The 22,108-nt window shown below is 41.3% G+C and overlaps 1 protein-coding gene and 1 long non-coding RNA gene across 3 annotated transcripts in view; one reads left to right on the top strand and one right to left on the bottom strand.

The window, feature by feature from the left end:
- The window catches only part of PTPRO (protein tyrosine phosphatase receptor type O), a 164,310-nt gene extending 157,385 nt beyond the window's left edge, over nt 1–6,925 (bottom strand). For both annotated transcript variants that reach the window (XM_087968683.1, XM_087968684.1), the window contains exon 1: nt 6,196–6,925. In XM_087968683.1, the coding sequence (XP_087824809.1) occupies nt 6,196–6,537 (342 nt within the window). In that variant the 5' untranslated portion in view covers nt 6,538–6,925. The remainder of the gene's footprint in view (nt 1–6,195) is intronic.
- Nucleotides 6,274–19,007, top strand: LOC148130242 (uncharacterized). The gene is made up of 3 exons (XR_015750161.1): nt 6,274–6,379; nt 17,075–17,184; nt 17,997–19,007. It is a non-coding gene; the product is annotated as an uncharacterized LOC148130242 (long non-coding RNA).
- The last annotated feature ends 3,101 nt before the right edge of the window (nt 19,008–22,108 follow it).

Genomic DNA, 22,108 nt, shown 5'->3' with positions numbered 1-22,108 from the left:
ATCTCTCTCTCTTTCTCCTCTCTCTTCACTCTCTCTCTCTCTCTCTCTGTTCTCTCTCTCTTCTCTCTGAATCACTCTCTTCTCTCTCTCTCTCTCTCTCTCTCTGTCTGTCTGTCTGTCTCTCTCTCTCTCTCTCTCTCTCTCTCTCTCTCTCTCTCTCTCTCTCTCTCTCTCTCTCTCTCTCTCATTGACCAATTAGGTTGCTCTTGTGTCTTTCTGCACACAGATGAAATGGAGCACCCAGCAACACATGCTAAACATTTCTCTCAATTTTCAGTCTGCTTGATAAACATTTCTGATAAGTATCAGGACCTGGGACAAATTAAAAGAAAACACTATAAATGTCAGAATCTACATGCTGGCGTGTGGCTTCTTCTTTTAATATGTTCTGACTCCACATTCCTTGCTGAAAGAATGTGGCTGATTCATCTAAGAGAGCTTGGCACACATCTTCTAATTCTCCAACACTGGTCTCCTCTTGGGGGTGGGGGGAGAGATTTTCTAGTTGATTCATTGGCAGAAATGCACATGTTATCATTTTGACATGGACTGCTTGGATATTGGACTCACAGCTTTGTGCTAGATTCAGCATATATCCAGCCCTCCGGCCCATTGTTTTACACTTCGAGGCACACACTATGCTATTCACAGCAAGGATACAACTTGACTCCTTGATCCTCAGTTTCACACAACAAAAGCAATGGAATTTCAGGGAAATTGTTCAAAGCTGTGAGTGAACTAAAGCTAGGAGCTAGAGATTTTGTGGAGGGAGGGGAGAGAGAGGCATACACACACACTATACACATAATCCTCAATTTACAACAGTTCATTTAGTGATGGTTCAAAGTTACAATGACACTAAAAAAATGACTTATGGCTGTTTTTCATATTTAAAATGGTTGCAACATCCTCATCAGTGGTGGGATTCAAATTTTTTTTACTACCGGTTCTGTGGATGTGGCTTGGTGGGCATGGCAGGGGAAGGATGCTGTAAAATCTCCATTCCCTCCCCACCCAACTAACCTGCTTTCCAGCTCTGATCTCCTGTGCAGGGCAACAAAAGAAGGCCCAGGCCATCAGCTGGGACTCAGGAGGCAGAGAATAGATGGGGGTGGGTCCAGTCAGAGGTGGTACTTGCTTGTTCTCCAAACTACTCAAAATTTCCGCTACCGGTTCTCTAGAACTGGTCAGAACCTGCTGAATCTTGACTCTTGATGAATGTATCTTTTCTTTTAAGTACACTGACAGCATATGCACCAAGACAAATTCCTTGTGTGTCCAATCACACTTGGCCAATAACGAATTCTATTCTATACCACCTCTGATCCTCGTGATCAAAATTTGGATGCTTCATAATCGACTCCCAGGTATGACAGTTGCAATGTTTCGAAGTCATGTGATAATTCTTTGCAACCTGCTGACAAGCAAAGCCAATGGGGAAGCCAGATTCACTTAAACAACCGGGTTATTAACTTAATACCTGCAGTGACTCAGTTAAAAACTGTGGCAAGGAAAGTTGTAAAATGGGGCAAAACTCACTTAATAAATGTTTCACTTAGCAACATAAATTTTGGGCTCAATTGTGGCCCTAAGTTGAAGACTGCCTGTACTCCATCATTTACCAGTTTGGTTATTTAGAATCTTACTCATTTGATGAACTGGTAGCTTTTAGTGTATTGTGCAAACCCATAAATGATTAATTCAGTACCCAGGTTAAGCATAATAGTGTGGATACATTTAATATCTTTCAGAGGTACTTTCTAGCACATTTACTTAACAACCACATGATTCGCCTAACAACTGTAGTGATGGCAAAAAGGTCATAAGATGAGGAATAACTCACTTAACAACTGCCTTGCTTAGCGGTTGTTCTTGATGTGTTTGGTTTTTGAGTTCTTCTTAACACTGCAAGCCCTGGAAATGTTAGGGTTACCCTTTGGTGAATGGGTGGCCAATAGATGTAATAAATAAATAAAATTAGATTTGAGAAGTGAAAACTATTTTAGGACAAGTTCCCAGAGACAAAAGGACTAATTAATCAAACAAGGCATCATTATCTCAATTAAAGATACTCAAATACTTCCAGGTAGCTGGCTATATGAAGTCCAGGATAACAGCAATAGCACTTAGACTTATATACCGCTTCATAGTGCTTTACAGTCCTCTCTAAGTGGTTTGCAGAATCAACCTATTGCCCTCAACAATCTGGATCCTCATTTTATCAACCTTGGAAGGATGGAAGACTAAATCAACCATGAGCCGGTCAGGATGGAACTGCTGGCAGTCGGCAGAACAAAGAATTGGGCAAGGCTAGAAAATAAACTGAATGCACTTAATGTAATTTTAATTGAAGTAAATCAATTTAATCTGTTCAATGGTTACTCTCAAGGTGATTAATAATCTTTTGTACAATCATATTCAAAGATATAATTTTGTAACCATTGGGGGAATTGACTCTTGAAACTGCACACGAGGCTTTAAAGGGATGAATGTGGTTAGAGGGAGAATTAAACTACGGAAATTGAGCGTGATTTTCTATTGCATAAATCAGTCACAACAAGCCAAACATACTTTTAGTATATTCTCTTTTATAAGCAGAGAAAAGGAATGTCAAAGCCATTGAGTAAAAGTGTAAATATTATTAATTTGATCCAGAGGAAGCATGGATTCATTAGGTGCCTATGTATCCCTGACACCTGTGCACACAGTTTGCTTGAAAAACTACACACAACACACTGTTTATTTACAGGAACCTATGTAAATATGTGCTGCAAATACAGTCAAGGGACCTATAAATAAGTAGCTGATGGTGCACAAAATCCTTTTGCATATTAATAGAATTAAGCAGGCAGAATCAGAAGCAACTCTATTGTCAAAGATGGAGCCACCAAGACAGACCATTTCTCTTGGATTATGTACAGCCTTCTGCAAAAACACAGCTCCTGTTACCCATTAATATGCAAAGTTGAGAAGCCTGGATTTATTTTAGCTCTACCTTGCTCAAAAAATCAGAATGCTACAATCCCTAATGCATTCCACATATTGTCAGTATCTTTCATTATCTATTTTTTTAAAGATAGAACAAGAATACACCCCCTCCCCAAAATAATCAGTTTAAGGAATTGGGATGCAAAGAACTCGAATGGGAAATGGAAGGCAATTAATACTGATATTGATGTCCCTAGAGAGACCATCCCATAAAATAAGTGGGCTAGAGAAAGGGCACTTTAGAAAATCATAGACAATTAAAAGACGGATGACTCAGAAGCAAAGATTCCTTCTGCTGGGTGGCCATAGATTACAAGGGCATAATGGGCCATACTCCCAAACTGAACAGTTCCTGGAATCTAATAAGAAACTGCCATATCATAAAAAAATATGCTGATAAATGAAGAAATTGTATGAGTCTCAAGGAGATTCAAAGGAGCCTGAGATAAATCATCATTTAGTCTGCCTAAGAAAATTCCCTTCAACCTTAGCCTCAAAGACTTTTCATACAGCAACTCTATCGAACCATTCAAATCCTAATATTTTCTAACAGAACTTCACTTCCGTAGTTGACAATTCTCTCTTCCCTGATATTTGTTTCTTTTTTTTTGCTCCGGTTGCTTATTTCTCAAGAAGCAAATGAGACTTTAATCAAGTAGACAAATATACCTAAGTAGCCACAACCCAGATTTCAAATGTCAAAGTGATTTACATTTCTAGAAACATCAGTTTTCACACTTGAATTCACTGACAGCATTAGCTGATTATACTTCAAAAAGGCAATCATTGTGCAGTCTACACCCCCTCCAAAGGCACTCTTTGTTACCCCATTCATCTGGATTAATCAAAGGAACCCTGCCTCAAAGGACCTGTTTTGCATTCAAAAAGCATCAGGTTCAATCCTTACCATCTCTTGGTAAGGCTAAGAAATATCCCATCTGAAACTCAGAAAAAACTGTAACAAAACTGTTCTCTCTTAGATGGGCTTTATAGGTGCAGTTTCACGAACTAACCCTGAACAGAGTGTGTGGAAGTAAATTTCTACTGAATTTAACTGAATTTATTTGCAGAGAACGAATTCATACCTGAATGTGTGAACCAGAATTTCCCAAACTCATTTTCCTTCCTTCCCCAAAACTGCTTATCAGAAAGTCCTTTTTTACCCGATGTAGGTAAAATTAAATGTCCTGGTTATGGGAAATGGGCTCCTGTAACATTACCCCCAAAAAAAAAAAAACACTTCTACAAAAATCTGATTGATTTGCCCAGGTTTGGCAAGCATTAGTGCAAAACCCTTAGAACTGATAAATTGTGTTGAGTGTCTCTACCAGCAGGAGGTAGTAAGATCAGGGAGCTATCCGTTCAGCACTCCGACTTGCCATACGTTGCTGTACAACAACAGTAAACAGCACCAGAGCAACAAAAGAAATCCCTCAACTCCTGAAACGATTTGACTTTCATCACAAAGAAATTGCCTTTCAGTAATTGTGTTTAATGAAATGTATTGACAGCTCCCTTGACGTGTTTGCCGATCCTGGAGAGATTAAGAAACAATGCTGGAACTTACAACTGTACAATTGAGCACAAAGAGAGAAAACATAAGAGTTGAGTGTGTATTTTGGTTTGCATGGCATAAATGAACATTTGCAGCAATCCCTTTACCTACAGCATCACTAATAAAAACTGAGGATGAATCTTAAAATAACCCCAAATATTTTTCTTTGCTTTGTTGATAATCTATTTTCCCGTGTTACTTTCTGGAACCTGGACAGATGTTAGATGGCAAAGCTGAAATCACCTATTTGAAAGTATATTAGATGTTAGCCTATAAGAATTTTCTGCTCAAAAATATTGGGGGTGGATTAGCACAAGGAAAATGTACATACATAGCTGTCTGGTTTTAACAGGGAGGGGAAAGCCATTGGCCAAATTCCTATAACACTAGGCTGGAGATGATGGGAGGGACACTCCAACAGTGTGGAAGACATCCTTGTAGGAGGTGGCCAGATTGTCCAACTAGGTGCCCCCTTCCTTTGTCTAGGGCTCCGACAAAAACTAACCAAAACTAACCAAAGGCAGACCAAAAATGCTCCAATTACTGTATTGTATTGCGATTCTTTTAATCATGTTTTTGCTTGATATATAGAAGTTTTCATTCTAGAGTTTTTAATCTTTTGTTGATGGTTGTGTTGGCTACCCACAGTTGAAAGGCAAAGTGCATCCATATAAGTAAATGAAATTGTTTGAAGGGAAGCTACTAGATATGTAGACTGGATTGGCTAGGAGGGCATCACCAAACTCATTCCATAACACTGTCCAGAAAAGTGCAAGAATGGTATTAGGGGATCGAGTTTCATTCCAGGGAGAATTTACTTTTCCCCCCCTCACTTCTGCTTGCAGGACATGGCATATACTGATAAACTCTCTCTCTCCCTCTCTCTCTGTTTCTCTCCCCCTCCCTCTCTTTCTCCTTTCCTCTACCAATCCATCCATCCATCTCTCTCTCTCTCTCTCTCTTTCTCTCTCTCTCTCTCTCCTCCTTTTAAAGAGTAGATCTCAACCTAAAAAGATTCTGAGCACAAAGAGGCCAAACGCCAGATTCCAAACTCTGATTCGCCTCACCAGAAAGCCAACGCCGGCCTTCCCTGGCCCCAGTATACTGGGATTTGCCACCTACCCACGTATTCACTTACTACAGACCAAGAGGAAGCTAAACAGGTCCGGAGAGAAGCCCAAGATCTCCCCACTTCCAATCTTCTCAGATTCCCACCCTCCAGCCCAGCTCCTTGTCTCCGTCTGGATCAAGCAGCAGCAGCAGCAGCAGCAGCAGCCTCGTCGCCGTGCTGATTCCTCGGGCGGTTCTTGACTCCCCCATTCCTTCCCCTCTCGGCTCTCCATCGGCCTTCGTTTCAGAGAATCGATGCTGAGAAAGACCGCCACCCCCCATTTCGCCCCGGGAAGCCGAACTCAAACCCATTAGCCACGCTTCCACCACCACCCCGGGGAATAATCGCGGGGCTCCCCCCCAAAACCCCCCAAAGGAGGGGAGGTGGCGGCTTTGGGTCGCCTTGGCCCCCGAAGCCGGACCCTTCCGGAGAGAAAGACCGAGAAGGCGGAGAGCCCCGGCTGGCTTCTTTCCGCTCAGCTGGCCGAGGAGTCGGCGGCGGCGGGACCGCTCGGCCTCCAGGACAGGCGCTCATTTCTTACCTCAAGCAGTAAAACAAAGAGCCAGAGCCGGGAGAAGCCGCTCATCAGGGCGCCGCACCTTCCTCCCCGGCCGAGAGCGGCGGGCATTGAAGCAAGAAAGGGGGGCGCGAGGCCGCCGCGCCGCCGCCGCCGTCCGCACTCGCCACAGCAGCCCCGCTTGCCCGCCCGCCGGGCGAGGCGCGGGGTGAGAAGTCCGCAGGGCGCGCGAGAGCCACAGACGCCGCCGAGCCAGCGCCAAGTCCGGCAGGCAGGCGGCGGCGCGCGTGTCGGTGTGTGTGTGTCTGTGTGCGCGCGCGCGCCCTCGCCTTTCCAAAGTGTGTTTGTGTCTGTGTGTGTGTGCATGTGTGTGTGTGGACGGGGGTGGTGGTGGTAACAATGGCGAGCCTTCCCTGGTGCTGCGGGCTCAGACCCGCTGGGCAGCCTCGCTCTCGCGCCGGAGACCCATAGAGCCGCCTTCCTCTTCCTCTCCGGCTTCCTCTCTTCAGCGCCGCGCCGCTGGCTCAGCTCCGGAAGGGTCTTTCCCCCGACTCCCCGCCCCGACCGGAGCTGGCCGGCCCCCAGTCTGCCGTCCGCTCTCTGCTCCTAATTCGCCTCCCTCAGTTCGCCTCTCTGACGGGCGCGAGGGGCGAGATGCCGCCCTCCCCGGCCCGCTCGGCTTCCCTCCTCGCTCTCCCGGAATGGCTGGGCCGACTTCATGCCGAACTCCGCCGGCCGGAATGGACGAGGCGCCACCTCCCACCTCGCTTGATTCACTCCCCCACCCCACCCCCGTCGCTACGCTCCACCCCTTGGGCTCCCCGACCCTACTTCCAGCTGATTCTCCCGACCCCACTGCTGAGGCAACGGCGTTTCCTCCAAGTCTTCCGTTCAGTTACCAGATCCATCGTTTTTTGTTTTGTTTTTTCCCCTTTTCCTCTGCTTGGAATGGCAGCATTGGTTTTGCCCTGGTCTCTAGGAAGCCTTGAGTTCCGTGGCCTGGAAAAAGCGGGCGGTGCACCTGCCTGTCTTTTAGGGCCATCTCCCTCACAGGGTTGCCCTGATAGTAACAACAGTGCTATGCCAGCCTAAGCAGCCTCCCAAATCACTACAGAAGTGCAGCCTAAATGAGAGATGTCACCCATGCGTTGTGGGACTTTGATACCTTGATCTTTCTCCACAACCGTGTTAGTGGATGTGGCATTTTACAGGGAAACATTAGTAGACAGGCAAGTCCAGCTCCCAAGGAACTTATCATCTTGATAGTACAGATATAGTTCAATAGACAGTACAGATGGAGGAGGAGGAGGAGGAGGAGGGAGAGGGAGGAGGAAAGGAGGGAGGAGGAGGAGGAGGAGGCAGTGGAAAGGAGGTTGGACTCAGGTCTTAATTTATCCTTTCCAGCTCTATGCTTCATATAATTTGGGGACAAAAACACTCTTTATGTAGTCTAGAGATGTAGACTTAAAAGAAGTTATGAGCAGGGTTAGGGTTAAACTCCCCCCTCCCCCCCAAAAAAAGGATGGCATCATGTAGCTCAGTCTTCTTGTTGAGGTCCTCTGGTTGTTGGGACTACACATTTCAAGGAAAATCAAAACAGTTTTGACTTAATCAAAACCTATCTGGAGAACATGAGGCTGGGGAAGATGGTTTTCAAGGAAAGAGTTGCAGAGGGAACATGGATGGAGATATTTTTGTGAATAGAAGGAGATCCAGTGGCAGAATATGGATCAAGATTTGTGGTTTGTAAACCACAGTTTATGGCATATCGTGTGTATAACTCAGCCAATGACGGCTTACTCAAAACACTATTGGCAAATCATTGCTTAATGTACTACAGTATGGGAACCTAGCTGTGAATGAATAATAGTTTAATAAGGATCATTGTGTGCGATGACTCTGCATCCATGGGAATAAGGCCCAAAAATAAAACATTGTCGATGAAGCTACATGATGTGAAATTTCTTATTCCTATGTCTCTTTTAGCATGATTTTTAAATCTTAAGATTCTATTTCTGAATACAGTAATCTTGGCTATTTGCAAGATTATCTAATTTATTTAATGTTGTATTAAAAACGTATCTAAGACAACCTATTTACTCCTAAACGGCAAAGCTGTGAGATTGCTCTCATCCACTTAAAAACTCCTAAAATCTGAATATAGGGACAAAGGAGTAATTAAATAATAAAGAGTTTTAAGGAAAGACAAAAGGGTTATGCAGGATTTGGGAGTGAATAAAAGGCCAGTAAATTCCTAAAATTCCTAAGAAATTATTTAAGGAGATTCGTGAGCTTCTCCAAACTGCCTCACCCATCATCTTTCTCAAAAGCACAGCCAGGAGTTGGGAATTATGACACCCAGGAGAAGGGTAGGATAGAAGGATAGCAGAGTTCTGGACTAAAAAATGAAACAGTAACAGAGTGATGAAGAGAAAAGAGAAGGCTTATATTTCCAAACTGGAAGAAGAGTAGACAAAAAAAACATAGATTGCTATTTAAGAACAGCTTGTGAACGCGACTAAGCCAACTGTTTCAAAGTGTTGGTGAAAGGAACGAAGAAGTATGAAACCAGTACTTTTCACATTTTCAGTTATTTTTATCCTGGCAAAGAGGAGCAACAGAAAAAAAGTATCTCTTGAGTTAGATATCTTATTTTTAAGGTTGATCAACTTTCCTGGAATCTGATTATGCCTCTTAAGCAATTTTCTCTTTTTCAGAAGCAAATTATACAGGCGTAGAATAATAATGGCTGCAATTTTGCTCCGTTGTTTAAAAAATGTGGGTTTTGGCTGTTTTGGGGTGGGAGGAACCCTGCACATGAAAAGGAAAAGGAAGATCTGTTTTCAGACACAATAGCTACACTCTAATTTATGAGAGTTGAACTTCAACTTGTCTAGTTGACTTCTAAGAAACTTATTTCTCTTTGGAATATATATACTTTCTGCTATATAATTAAAAGCTCAGCTGGATCGATCCGTATTTGCTATACGTGTGCATCTGAGATCAAGTAAAACCATTAAAAATCTTTTGGAGGAAATATCTCTGAATATTTCCTACAATACACTTAAGATGCCTTAGTTGAACATTAAAAATGTCAAAAGCTATGTTTCCCTATTTGTGTGTATTTTCAGTGTTTGCACCAGAGGTGGTGGTATTCAGCAGGTTCTGACCAGTTCTGGAGAATTGGTAGCAGAAATTTTGAGTAGTTTTGAGAACCACCAAATACCACCTCTGACTGGCCTTGCCCACATCTCTTCTCTGCCTCCCAAGTCCCAGCTGATCGGCTGGGTCTTTTTTGGTTGCCCTGCACAGGAGAACAGAGCTGGAAAGCAGGTTAGTGGAGTGGGGAGAGAATAGGGAATTTACAGTATCCTTACCCCAGGAGTGGGGAAGGAATGGAGATTTTATAGTATCCTTCCCCTGCCACACCCAACAAGGCACACCCAACAAGTCACGCCATACCCACCAAGCCATGCCCACAGAACTGGTAGTACAAAATTTTGAATCCCACCACTGGACGATAAGCTGTTGGGCCCGCCCACTTGTGCTGGCTCTATTCTGACCTTTTATCTCCTGGTTTTCAAGCTCAGCTGTTTCACACAGTACAGCGGATTGCCGCATGTCAGCTGTTTAACACACCAGGAGATTGCAGGATTGCAGGAGAAGGTCAGTAGCAACCTTTCTGCGCACGCACAAAGCGCGCACTCATTGAACCAGTTGTTACACTGGTTGAATCACACCCCTGCATGTAGTCCTTGACCAGAATTTCCATTGCTAAGCAAGGCAGCTGTTAAGTACCTCACGTCTGATTTTACAACTTTTTGCCACAGTTAAGTGAATCACTGCAGTTGTTAAGTGAACCACATGGTTGTTAAGTGAATCCAGCTTTCCTTATTGCCTTTGCTTGTTGGAAGCTGGCTGGGAAGGTTATAAAATGTGTGTCTATGTAGCTATATGCATAATGGTTATCTTTTGAGAGCTGAATGCAATGAACTTTCATTTCAATGTATGCTGATTAGTGTACATTTAAAGTCATAATAAAGCTTTTATTCTCTTCTCTTTTTTTTGAAAATTTTATTTGGGTTTTCACAAAAACAAAATACAAATAAAACAACTTTTTTGAAAATAGCATGGTCCCAGGTTATCACTTCTTCATACAGACACAAAACTCAATTTCATGCTCATTTTTATATTCTATTCCATATCTTATTACCATTTTATATTTTCTACATAGTTTTTCCCCTCTTCTAATTTTCTCAACTTTGTTTTGATTATCTCAATTCAAATCATTATATTTATACTTTTGTCTGTCCTGTTACAATTTCACATTATCTTTTCTTATTAAACAAATTTTCCCTGTAGTTACCAATTAGAGTATGACACCTTTATATCCTTTAATTTTATCCATTCAAGCTCTTATTTAAGCTTCAATGTATAGCTTTAAGATTATAGCATTCAATATAATACATAACTTCCAATCGAATTCTGCTTGGTACATTCTTAAAATAGACACTATATTCTTAAAAAGAAAAAATTATATATATATATGTAAATAAAACACATTCCATTCCAATTCAATTCTATCATTAATATGCATTAAAATCTTAACATCTTTAACATTTCTTTTCAATTCAATATCATACTTCCTTGGGAACACTTATAAACTTTCCATAGTTAATTCTTTTTTCCCCATATTTCTCACTTATATTTTTATAAATCATTACTAATAATTAAAAATGTTCCCTTTTAATTCTCTCAATCATTTTAATTCATTTATTTATTAACAAACATCCCACTGCATTACAATAAATATTTTATCCATCTTCACATTTTCTAAAGTTATTTCTATTTGTAATATAACAAAGCTATCTTATGTACCTTTGCAGAATCTCTTTTACAATTAAATTTTCACCCATTATCTCTAAACAAACTTATGGTTACAACCCTTATATCTTTTCCCTGTTTCTCCACTTCTTGTTTCTGTCTTTTACAACTTCTTTTCCTTGCCTTCTTCCCCTCTTCTTCTCCCTCCCCTTTTTACCCCCTCGTCTCTCTATTTCTAACTCATCTGTAATCCCCTCTTCTGTTGCTTTCTAATATTATACTTATCTTTCAAATTGTTCTTCTTCTTTTTGGTTGTTTTTTCTAATCTTAAACCTTTCACTCTCTTTCCCCCCTTTTCTGTTTTCCCCCCACTTAAAATTATTTGATCATTAAAGATGGCTTCTTCTTTGTCCCAATCTTCTTGTTCTGCAAGCGTTTCTTGTTGCTTCTCATAGTTCCAGATCTCCATTTCTAAGAATTGAAACACGAAGCCAAAAGAACCTCTCCCTTCTTGTGCGTCTTCTTTCCATTTTTTAAGTTCCGTTTTCAGTTCTTCTAAGAGTGATACCATTTAAAAAACTTTTAAACAACCACCCAGTTAATTTTAGTCATCTAGATGCAAAAACCAAAAATCACCAAGTAATCCAAATAATCCAAGACTGTTTCTACCTGCTTCTTTTTTTTCCACTTTCTCTTCCTGGGGTTCTATTATTTTGTTACCAAGTTTCCATTAAAATGTATCTTTGAGGAATCTTGTTAAAATTTCACTGTAAGTTCCTTTTAATTATAGTTCCATTCCTTAATTCCAGGCAGTCTCCTCCATTTTTCCAGATCCTGCCCTTCTATTCTTTTTTTTTTCTCCTTTCCAGCTTTTAAAAACTTTTAAATGTCCAGAAATCTTTATTTATCCCTTTGACTTTTATTTTCAGCTTAGATGCCTATTAATGTCAAAGTGGAATTTTTTTTCAGTTTCTTGCTTAAGTCTGTTAGCTGTCAGTATAAGGAAGGGAAGAAAAAAACCTAATCCTTTCCCTTCTCTCTCTCCTTCGCAGCTTCAAAATCTTCTTTGGGAACAATGTTGTTAAGTTTAAATTTCAGGGTACCTTATTTGTTGCCTTTGCTGTTTGACCCGGTCAACCAAAACTTTCTCTTCTTATCTTCCTCCTGCACATTCTTTTCTGGTCGAGTTCTTCTTTGTGGTGGCCATTTCCGACCACCACTACAACCGCCTTTGGGAAAGGGAGTAATGGCCAGCCGGGGAGGAGAGATGCGGATCTCCTCAAACCTGCAGGCAGTCTCCCCCCTCTTCACCACCTCTACGAGGTGGCTTAGCCCCGAAACCAGCCGGCTCAGTCAGCTTTTATTCTCTTCTGTGTCTTTGGATGAATGAAAAATGGAAACAAACCAAAAACAGTGTCAGAAGATCTGTTTTAAGGTACAATTTATCATTTACAAGTCTACTTGATTTTTAAAGTCCTCTGAAATCAGTGTCCTCATAATCTTATGATTATCACATGGTTTGTATCTTATAGTTATGATTGTATCTTATGATTTATGATGTATGACTTATCACTTTGTTGCTTCTATGTGCACTGAGAGCTTATGTACCGGAGACAAATTCCTTGTGTCCAATCATACTTGGCCAATAGTTCTGTTCTGTTCTGCTCTGCTCTGCTCTGCTCTGCTCTACTCTACTCTCTGCTCTACTCTACTCTATTCTACTCTACTCTACTCTACTCTACTCTATTCATTTTCTATTCTATTCTATTCTGTTCCATTCCATTCCATTCTATTCTAACCCTGGGATACTGCAACTGTTATAAATACATATCAGTTGCCAAATGGCTGAATGTTGATTGCAGGACCATGGGGATGCTGCAACAGTTGTAAGTGCAAGGATCAGCCATAAGTCACTTTCTCAATATCATTGTAACGTTGAACTGTCACTAAATGAATTGTTGTATTATTAATGAATTGAGGATTACCTATACATTGCATTATTGTTTATGTTCAAAATATGCAGCTATCGTCATAAATGTATAGGTTACCATTAACGTCTACTAAATACATCTGCGATGATAGCTGCACAACACAGTTACTGATGTCCCAGGCAATGGATAAATTGATCTGATACTTCATTCAGGATCTCCTTCTCAACCTGGGAAAATGTATGGATTTCATCTCCCAGAATTCCTCACCCAGCGCAATCATTGCTGAGGGTATGTTTATTGAATTTCACACATCTGTAGAGTGCATTGGTTGAGAAAATCTGCCTGATCATTTTATGCAGGGTTTCTTTTTGCAATGTTTCCAATAAATTACAGTAACACATCTTGTCTTTCTGTCTTAACCGGTTAGTTAGGTGCCATTGAATTGAACTCATTCCTGATGGCTCCATGCTCAAAAACTCATCTTCTCAACCTGTCATTAGTAATAACCTCTAGATCTTCCCATGACAGTTTTATAATCCCTCTGATCCAGTCCAACTTACCTCTTGAGTTCTCTTTTTCTACCTCCCCCCGCTTGCCAAGCATAGCTGTTACTGTTTCTCTGCCTTACAACTAATGAACTGTCACACCCTTGTTAGAGTTGGACTCTGAGGGAGAGGAGGAACAGCCAACAGGGAGTAGAGGTGTGGCTCTGAAGGCTGTGGAGGAGGCTGTGGAGGGGCAGTCAGAGAGGAAGAACCAGGCCCATCCCCTCTTCATCCTAGGGCACGCAGGGAGGACCAGAGAAGGAAACAACTTGGCTTATGAGAGAGGAAGCGGCCATGATCCCCCTCATTGGTTGCAGCTGGGGAGAACAGTATATAAGAGAGACGATTCCAACACAGTGTTGCCAGAAGCAAAGTGTGTTTTATTTTGGGCTGAAGTTATCTTGGTTGGTGTTCTTCCAACAGACTGTGCCTTGTTATCTCCTTGAAGTTGGTAATTACTTATCCTGTCCGTTGTGGAAATTCCTTCATTGTAGTTTGTTTTAGTTTTTTATTTCACCTCTATCTGCTCATTAAGTTTGGACTGTATTGCTTTCTTTTGAAGACTATTTTTGAATATGTTTTATCTCCAACTGAGAATTATTGAACAGTGGGGGCAAGTTGGAGGCATTAAAGGACATTTATTTACATTTTGGATTTTGTTATGTTTGTGTTACACGTTTGTGTACCACATGAATGATGTACCTTCTAGAATAAGTACCAGTTCCCCAAGCTTATTATCAATTTCTTTATTGATGAGACATTTCTCTTCTATTTATAACTGATTGCAATTCCAGCAATAAATTAGTCAATTACCATTTCCCAATCTTTCTGAGACATCTCACTCTCTACATATACAGATAATATCCTGCCATTTCCGTGCTATTCTCTCATGCAATTTTGCCAATTATCTTTTAACAATAGGGACGATGACATTTGCCCAGTGCAATCTGTCTTCTATTTCTTTGACCCTCCATTATAAAATAATGCATGCAAGGAAACAGGAAATTGTTTGGGAACTGCACATTAAATGACTCTGCAAAATAGATTACATCTTGTAGGTTGAACAAGGAACTTTAATGAAACTCAGTTGCTCCTTGAATTGATCATAGGCCACTGACAAAATCATTTTCTGCTCTGTATTCTACTCTGTCATCAGTCAGAGATGCACACTCAAACACACACACACACACACACACACAGAGTTGATAAATAAAATGTTAAAGATCTTTCATTAATGCACAGGACTCAGGACAATAAATCATTTTGAAGCCCTAGTATTTCTATGTTTTAGTTGATCAAAGCTTTTAATTAATTAATTAATTAATTAATTGAATCTCCCCTTTATTGTTTCTATAAGCAAGGTGACAAATACTTCTTTTGCCTCCTGTTTTTCCCACAACAACCCTGTGAGGTGTGTTGAGCTGACAGAGGCCCAGAGTCACTCAGCCAACTTTTCTGCTTAAGGAGGGACTAGAACTCACAGTCTCCTCGTGATTGGTCCAAAGTCACCCAACTGGCTTTCATGTTTAAGGCGGCACTAGAACTCACAGTCTTCCAGTTTCTAGCCTGGTGCCTTAACCACTGGACAAACTGGCTCTCTTAAGTTCTTTACAGATGTTCTCAGATAGATGTTATTTGTTGCTCTTTAAAGACAAACAACAGAAAGGATTTCTACCATATGGATAACTTGACCTTTCACAGAATGACTAGCTTTACATGCACTGGAGCATGCTATGCTTGGTTTAATTGCAGTTTATTGAATGTCCAATTAATTGGGTTTATACAACACATCAGGTCAAATCAAACAATTTTAAAACTTAAATCCATTTGTGAACCAGGTCACTGATCTCACATTGTTTGAAATTATTTCTGAATCCAGAGATTTTGTACTCAGTAATTTACAGCAAATAATAATAGAATATATACACATGACTTCCTGTAAACATTCAAATTCCCCAAGCATATGAGGATTCGTCAAAATGTAAATACTCTTTTGAATCAGTTCAGCTGACAGTGAATATCCTGAGCCAGTTAGTAGAATTTGTTTCAGCAACCATACAGAACTGATTTGCCATTCCTGCCTTCTGAGTTATCTTTTTTTTTCCAGCTTCCCAATCTAATGTCTGATGGGATTTTTTTACATTCAAGTATTAAGGAGGGCCAAACCTTTTGGGAAAAAGTGACAAAATTCACAAGAGTCAGTGTGGTGAAATGGGAAAGGTGCTGGTTTAGAAACCAGGTGATCTGTGAGTTCTAGTCCCACTTTGGAATGAGAGTTGCCTGGAGGACTTTGGACCAATCACTCTGCCTCAGCCCAACCCATCTCTCATGGCGGTTGTTGGGAAAATAGGAGGGAGAAGGAGCATTAGGTATGTACACTGGCTTGAGTTATTTATAAAGTAATAAAGTTGGGATAAAAAACTAAAGAATGGGTACAGATGTTTCATGGGCTGTTGTATCTTAGGTGACTATATTTAGTGCATTAGCTTTAACTTTAAGAGCCATTCACATCCTTATGCTTAATTGTGATCTCTCTCTCTCTCTCTCTCTCTCTCTCTCTCTCTCCCTCCCTCCCTCCCTCCCTCCCTCCCTCCCTCCCTCCTCCCTCCCTCCCACACACACACACTCTCTCTCTATATGTATATATAGGGATGGTTAGATAAGAGTTGGCATAGCCTACAGCTGGATAGTGGGAAGGCCAAGAGGCTTAGAAAAGATCCTTACTAGATTCCTGGGCATAAAGAAGAGAGGGGAGAAATTGTACTTTCAGACTTGCAAGACTGATATTGGCCTTGCCCAATAAACCACATAGGCATTTTGGCCAGATGAGCTTATTCCACTTTATTGTAAAGCCACATTTGCAGAAACTTGCAAGGCTGGAAGTACAATTCTAGCTCCATCTCCTTTACAGCCTGAGAAATTAGAGAGAGTCTCTTCTGAGATTCTTGCCTGGTCCTCTGTCCAGCTGTGGTCTAGGTTGTCCTTTATCTGGTCATTCCCATAGAAGCAGCTTTTTGTTTACATCCCGGAAACCATTACTGAGAGGAGACGACTGATCTAAGGTCACACAAGCTGGTCTCGCCTAACGTGAGACTAGAACTCACTAGTCTCCTAGTTCCTAGCTTGGAATCTTAACTACTATACCAAACTGGCTCTTGAGAGAGGGGAGGGAGGGAGGGAAAGACAAACACAGAGAGAGAGAGAGGCAAAGAAAGACAGACAGAGACAGAGAGATGGAGTCAGAGAGAGAGGGAGATGGAGGGAGGGAGGGAGAGACAGACAGACAGACAGACAGACAGAGACAGAGAGATGGAGAGACAGAGACAGAGAGACAGAGACGGGGGGAGAGGGAGAGAGAGGAAAGTATGGAGTTTATCTTGAGAGTGGTATATACAGTCCACTTTCTTTTTTTCTTAAGCGTTCAGACAAGAGATATGCACTTGGATACAAGGTTTTACGCTTGATTGGATGAACTTCTATATTTTTGCATCGTGTGTATCTTGCATAGTGTTCTTATTTACATAGACTGCTAGGAAGTTGTTAAGTCATGGGAATGAGACTCAGGACACCAGCATGATCGTCAATTGTTTTACTTCCTTCTAGGACTGAACCGCGAAGAAACCACGGCAGCCCTTTTTATAGTTGGGCTGCTCACGGCTGTGGCCAGTGATGGCTCTTCAAATTTCCCACCGCCATGGACCGACCAATTACAGGTAAGTATGCTAATACATAACAGAAGTAGTGATCAACACATAGGATATATTTAAAACAAAGCAATAAACATTACAAAAGGATGGGGGTTTGATCACATGATTGTGGCTGCCATCTTGGCTTTTTTTTAACCATGCAGATACCCCTGATTTCCAAACAAACATATGAAGAGAAATGGAATTGATTATCCCATGATTCTTATACACTCCTTTCAGTTTGGCAATACAATGCTGTGATTTTTTATTAAAAAGTATGAAAATGCATATATTAAGGGAAACTACATACCAATGTGGTCACTTTGCATCTTTTGGCTGAAGGCTACATACTTCATTTTATTTTAATGATTTTTTCCAATAGGTACAGTGAGCCAGCACAAGAAACAGAGTGGAACATAACAGCTGCTGAAGAATCATAAGACTTAGTTATCAATGGAATTGAATGGAATGGAATGGAATGGAATGGAATAGAATAGAATAGAATAGAATAGAATAGAATAGAATAGAATAGAATAGAATAGAATAGAATAGAATTCTTTATTGGCCAAGTGTGATTGGACACACAAGGAATTTGTCTCTGGTGCGTAAGCTTTCAGTGTATACTGAGTGCAACAAAGTGATAAGTCATAGATCATAAATCATAAGATACAACCATAATCATAAGATACAAATAAGTGATCATCATAAGTTTATGCGGACACTGATTTCAGAGGACTTTAAAAATAAAATAGACTGCTCTTGCAAATGATAAATTGTTATGTTAAAACAGATCTTCCGACAGTGTTTTTGGTTTGTTCCCATTTTTCATTCTTCCAAAGATGTTTGACTGCAGTTGTCAAGTGGACAGACCTTTGAGTTTCTGTGTTCAGATGCTTCTTTTCATACTTGGGATCTCTTAGCTGCCTTAAGAAATCCAGAAATATGTATTTGCAGTCTTCTCCTGGCCATTCTTCATGTTCTGACTTTGCAGAACGAATGTCTTCCAGTGTATCGCGTGTAGTTGCTATTTGTTGTAAACAACCTCCATAGTCCTTTATCAAAGTACAATTCTGATCCAGTCAAATAAATCGGACTTCTGCATTGTGATTCTGTAAACTTATAAGAACAGGACCAAGGACACCTCAAATTTCTTCCTGAATTTGTACTGAATATCTGTTAACTTTCAGTGATAGTTGAGTTAACCTTCAACTAGAAGAGCCACAATGACACAGTGGTTAAAATGCAATATTGCAGGCTGATTCTGCCAACTGACAGGAGTTCGATATTGACTGACTCGAGGTTGACTCAGCCTTCCATTCTTCCGAGGTTGGTAAAATGGGACCCAGATTGTTGGGGGCAATAGGCTGTAAACTGCTTAGGGGGTGTTGCAAAGCACAGTGAAGCGGTATATAAGTCTAAATTCTGTTGCTATAGTGCTAACCCAAAACTCCACATCCAAGAAATGAGATTGGATGGATTCTTTTAGAATGGGACCTTTACATGTTCTGCAAAGGATTTTTGCTGAAATGAAATCATTAACACTAACTCTATTTTTAAGGATCCTGAAAGAGTCAGAAGGCAAAGAAGCAGATGGATATTTCCTTTGCAAACCAGGGCAAGAAGGGAAGGAAATGGAAGGAGAGAAAAAAGAAATTACCCATATTTAGAAACCAGACCTATTTACTATTGATAGAAAAAGCTATGGAGAGCTGGGGTAGAACTCATGCATCACTTCTAGATTACTGGGCACATTAGTAATTACTGGTTCTTTTGTTACCAATAAAAAATGTCTGTTAATTATTTCAGGATATCATCAGCAATGTTGATTTTAAAAAAAGGCACCATGAAGAATGATGTCAATACACCGCATTAAATTAAAACAGCCCCAGATTACTCAAAACATTCAATTCTATACCGTATCTGGCATATTTAATTTGTGACAATTTCTGCTGAATAAATTAGCACTCTCGCAATGGAATTAATTAAATCAGTATTAAAAATACATTGAGTGCTTAGTATTCTATTGTGAGAAAGAATGGGGAATGGGATCTTTTGGCAAATGTATCTCACCCACAGGAATAAGACTCTCGTTAACCACTCGCAGCAGTTTTAAGTGGCATTACTTAATGCATTGGAAATTTATTGAAATTTACGGTAACACGGCTAAGTGTCTCAGATTGCTTTATTAACTAGCCATGCTGGAGACTTTGGGCTTGGTTTTGAAGAAAGAAGTAGATCCGTTGTAAAATATTTTTGCAGGCCTCTGCAACTCAGTAAAATCCTTGTCATGTGTGGTTACAAGGTACCAGGAAGAAAAGGAAGAGGCTTTGCTAGAGAAGTATTAAAGCTCAATCACAGGTACCTAGTTGCCCTTTTGAAGGCTAGATCGAAAAGCAACAGGCTCACAGTTACTCATGATTGTTGCAATGTACTCTATATGGGGCTTGAATAGAATAGAATTACAGAGTTGGAAGGGACCTTGGAGGTCTTCCATCTCAACACGACAGATCATCTGAGGGACAAAACTACTACAGCCCTGTGAACATACCTTCTGATATAGATAATGCCCAATTCAATGTTTCATACAATTTATGGCAAACTAATGGTCTGTGAGTGAATGGAAACAATGACTGCAACAAAGGCCAAAGACCTGGTGTTTGGATCAGTTCTATGGAACCTGTCTGGATAAGGAGGGGACAAGAGATGGCTCACATGAGCACCCACTTCTTGCAAGAAGATCACAGGGTAGCACTTTTCCATGGGTTTGAGCACTGGGAGACAAAGGAAAAACCATCATGCTCACAGCCACGGTGGAGCCATTTAAAGTACACTAATTTTATTATCCTCACTTTTTAATCACTTTTGAAAATTGCCTATTTATTACCTTAAGGCTATTAGAGATCTTCAGAATGACAAGTTTGAGGGAAGAAACAACCACCTGGTGAGTTTACCTTCATTCTTGAATAAAAGAAAAATTAACTGAAAGCTTAAGAATTTAAAGAATTGGAAATAAATGGCAAACAAAAAAAAAAGATTTTGACACAAGAAAGTTATAAACGAGTTAAGGGTCCAGAAGAATTTGGAATATTAAGCCGTAACAGAGATTGGGACATTTACAATTTTAGAAATAGAACACTAGAGGGGGCTAAGGTACCTCTTTTAGAGGTAGTGACACCTCATCCAAAATAATGCTGGAGATGACAGAAGGCCAAATGATCTTTGGACAAACAGCAGCCTGTCTGGAATCAATCTTGTAATGGATTGTGAGAATAACCTTGAAGAAGAAGAAAAAGAGCCACAACCAGAATAACAGCAATAGCACTTAGACTTATATACCACTTTATAGTGCTTTACAGCCATCTCTAAGCAGTTTACAGAGTCAGCCCAACAACCTGAGTCCTCATTTTACTCATCTCGGAAGGATGGAAGGCTCAGCCTTGAGCCTGGTGACATTTGAACTGCCACATTGCAGTCAGCCAGCAGTCAGCAGAAGTAGCCTGCTGTACTGCACTCTAACTCCGCCACCACTGCTCATTAAGAGCTATCTCAGCCCACAGCAGGAATGTAATTTGAGTAAGCATCTCAGACTTAAACCTGCCTAATTCTCTTTAAATAAAATCAAGGAAGGGTAGGCATACCCAGAGTTTCAAGCTTCTGTTACTGTAACCTGTAATAAAGGTTGTTCTAGTATTCATGACTTTGGTATCCAAGTCTGACTTGCCTGATATGACTCACACATACAGACCATTGTAGCTTTCAGACATCCATCCAAGATCTTGAGAGCATCTCCACCTTGGACCAGTGTGGTGATGTACAGCTTGGTATCTTCAGTGCATTGGTGATGCCTCACCCTAGCTAATAGATCATCTCCCAAACCGCTTCATATAAACGTGGAATGATAAGGGCAGGGAACGGCTTCAAAAATTTTAGTAACGGGGTCTCTGCCCAGTTGCTGGGTGGACGTGACCATGGTGGGTGTGGCCAGGGGTGGGATTCAAATTTTTAACAACTGGTTCTGTGGGCGTGGCTTAGATTGTGGGCTTGGCTTGGTGGTCATGTGACTGGGTGGACATGGCTTGGTGGTCATGTTATTGGCTGGGCGTTGCCAACTCAATATCACTCACATCGAGGAACGCATCTCCTCGCCTGGCCTCTCGTGACTGTGGGGATGCTGCAACAGTTGTAAGTGTGAAAAATGGTCATAAGTCACTTTTTTCAGTGCCATTGTAACTTTGAATGGTCACTCCACACAAGCAAAGTACCAGCAAAGGAGGGGAAAAAAACTCCAGAGATGTTCCTGAGACAGGAAGTCTAGTCCTGCCAAGAATGTAATAAGGGTTAACGGAGAGGCAGTTTCTGTAAGCAACACCAGAATGTTTCCTTCCTGCCTTCCTTACAGGATTAGGCCAGTAATTTCTTCTAACAACCGGTTCTCCGAACTGCTTAGAATGTTAACAACTGGTTCTAGCGAATAGATGCAAACTGGTAGAATCCCACCCCTGGGCGTGGCCTAGTCAGCTTCCTGCACCATGGTAGGGGGGGCGTTTTTGCCCTCCCTGGGCTCCGGAGGCTCTCTGGAAGCCAGAAACAGGCCCATTTCCAGCCTTCCTGAACTTCTGGGTGGCTCATTTTTCGCCCTCCCTGAGCCTCCACAGGCGCCCTGCACTTACCTGCATCCAAAACAGGCCACGTAGGGACTCCTGGGAGGGGAGGGGAGGGGTGGGGCCAGCCAGGAGTGGGATTTGGGGGTTCTATGAACTGTGCAGAATCTTAGCGAGAGGATTTCCCGAACCCCTGCGAGCCCCCAGCAGCCCATCCCTGGATAAGGGTGAGAGAATTAGTCCCTGAAGAATCTGACAAGTGCGATATTCATTTGCAAGTTTCCTTTCTAGAGAGTCCTGCGTACGGAAAGTCCACTTGGAAAATGTTGTGGTGGCTTTCTCTGAAACTC

Source organism: Notechis scutatus, chromosome 6 (assembly GCF_049901735.1).
Source record: "Notechis scutatus isolate UNSWTSFEM ecotype Mainland chromosome 6, rNotScu1.2, whole genome shotgun sequence".
Classification (NCBI taxonomy): domain Eukaryota; kingdom Metazoa; phylum Chordata; class Lepidosauria; order Squamata; family Elapidae; genus Notechis; species Notechis scutatus.
The sequence above is the reverse complement of the archived record's forward strand: the minus strand, read 5'-3'. Positions and strand labels throughout refer to the sequence as shown.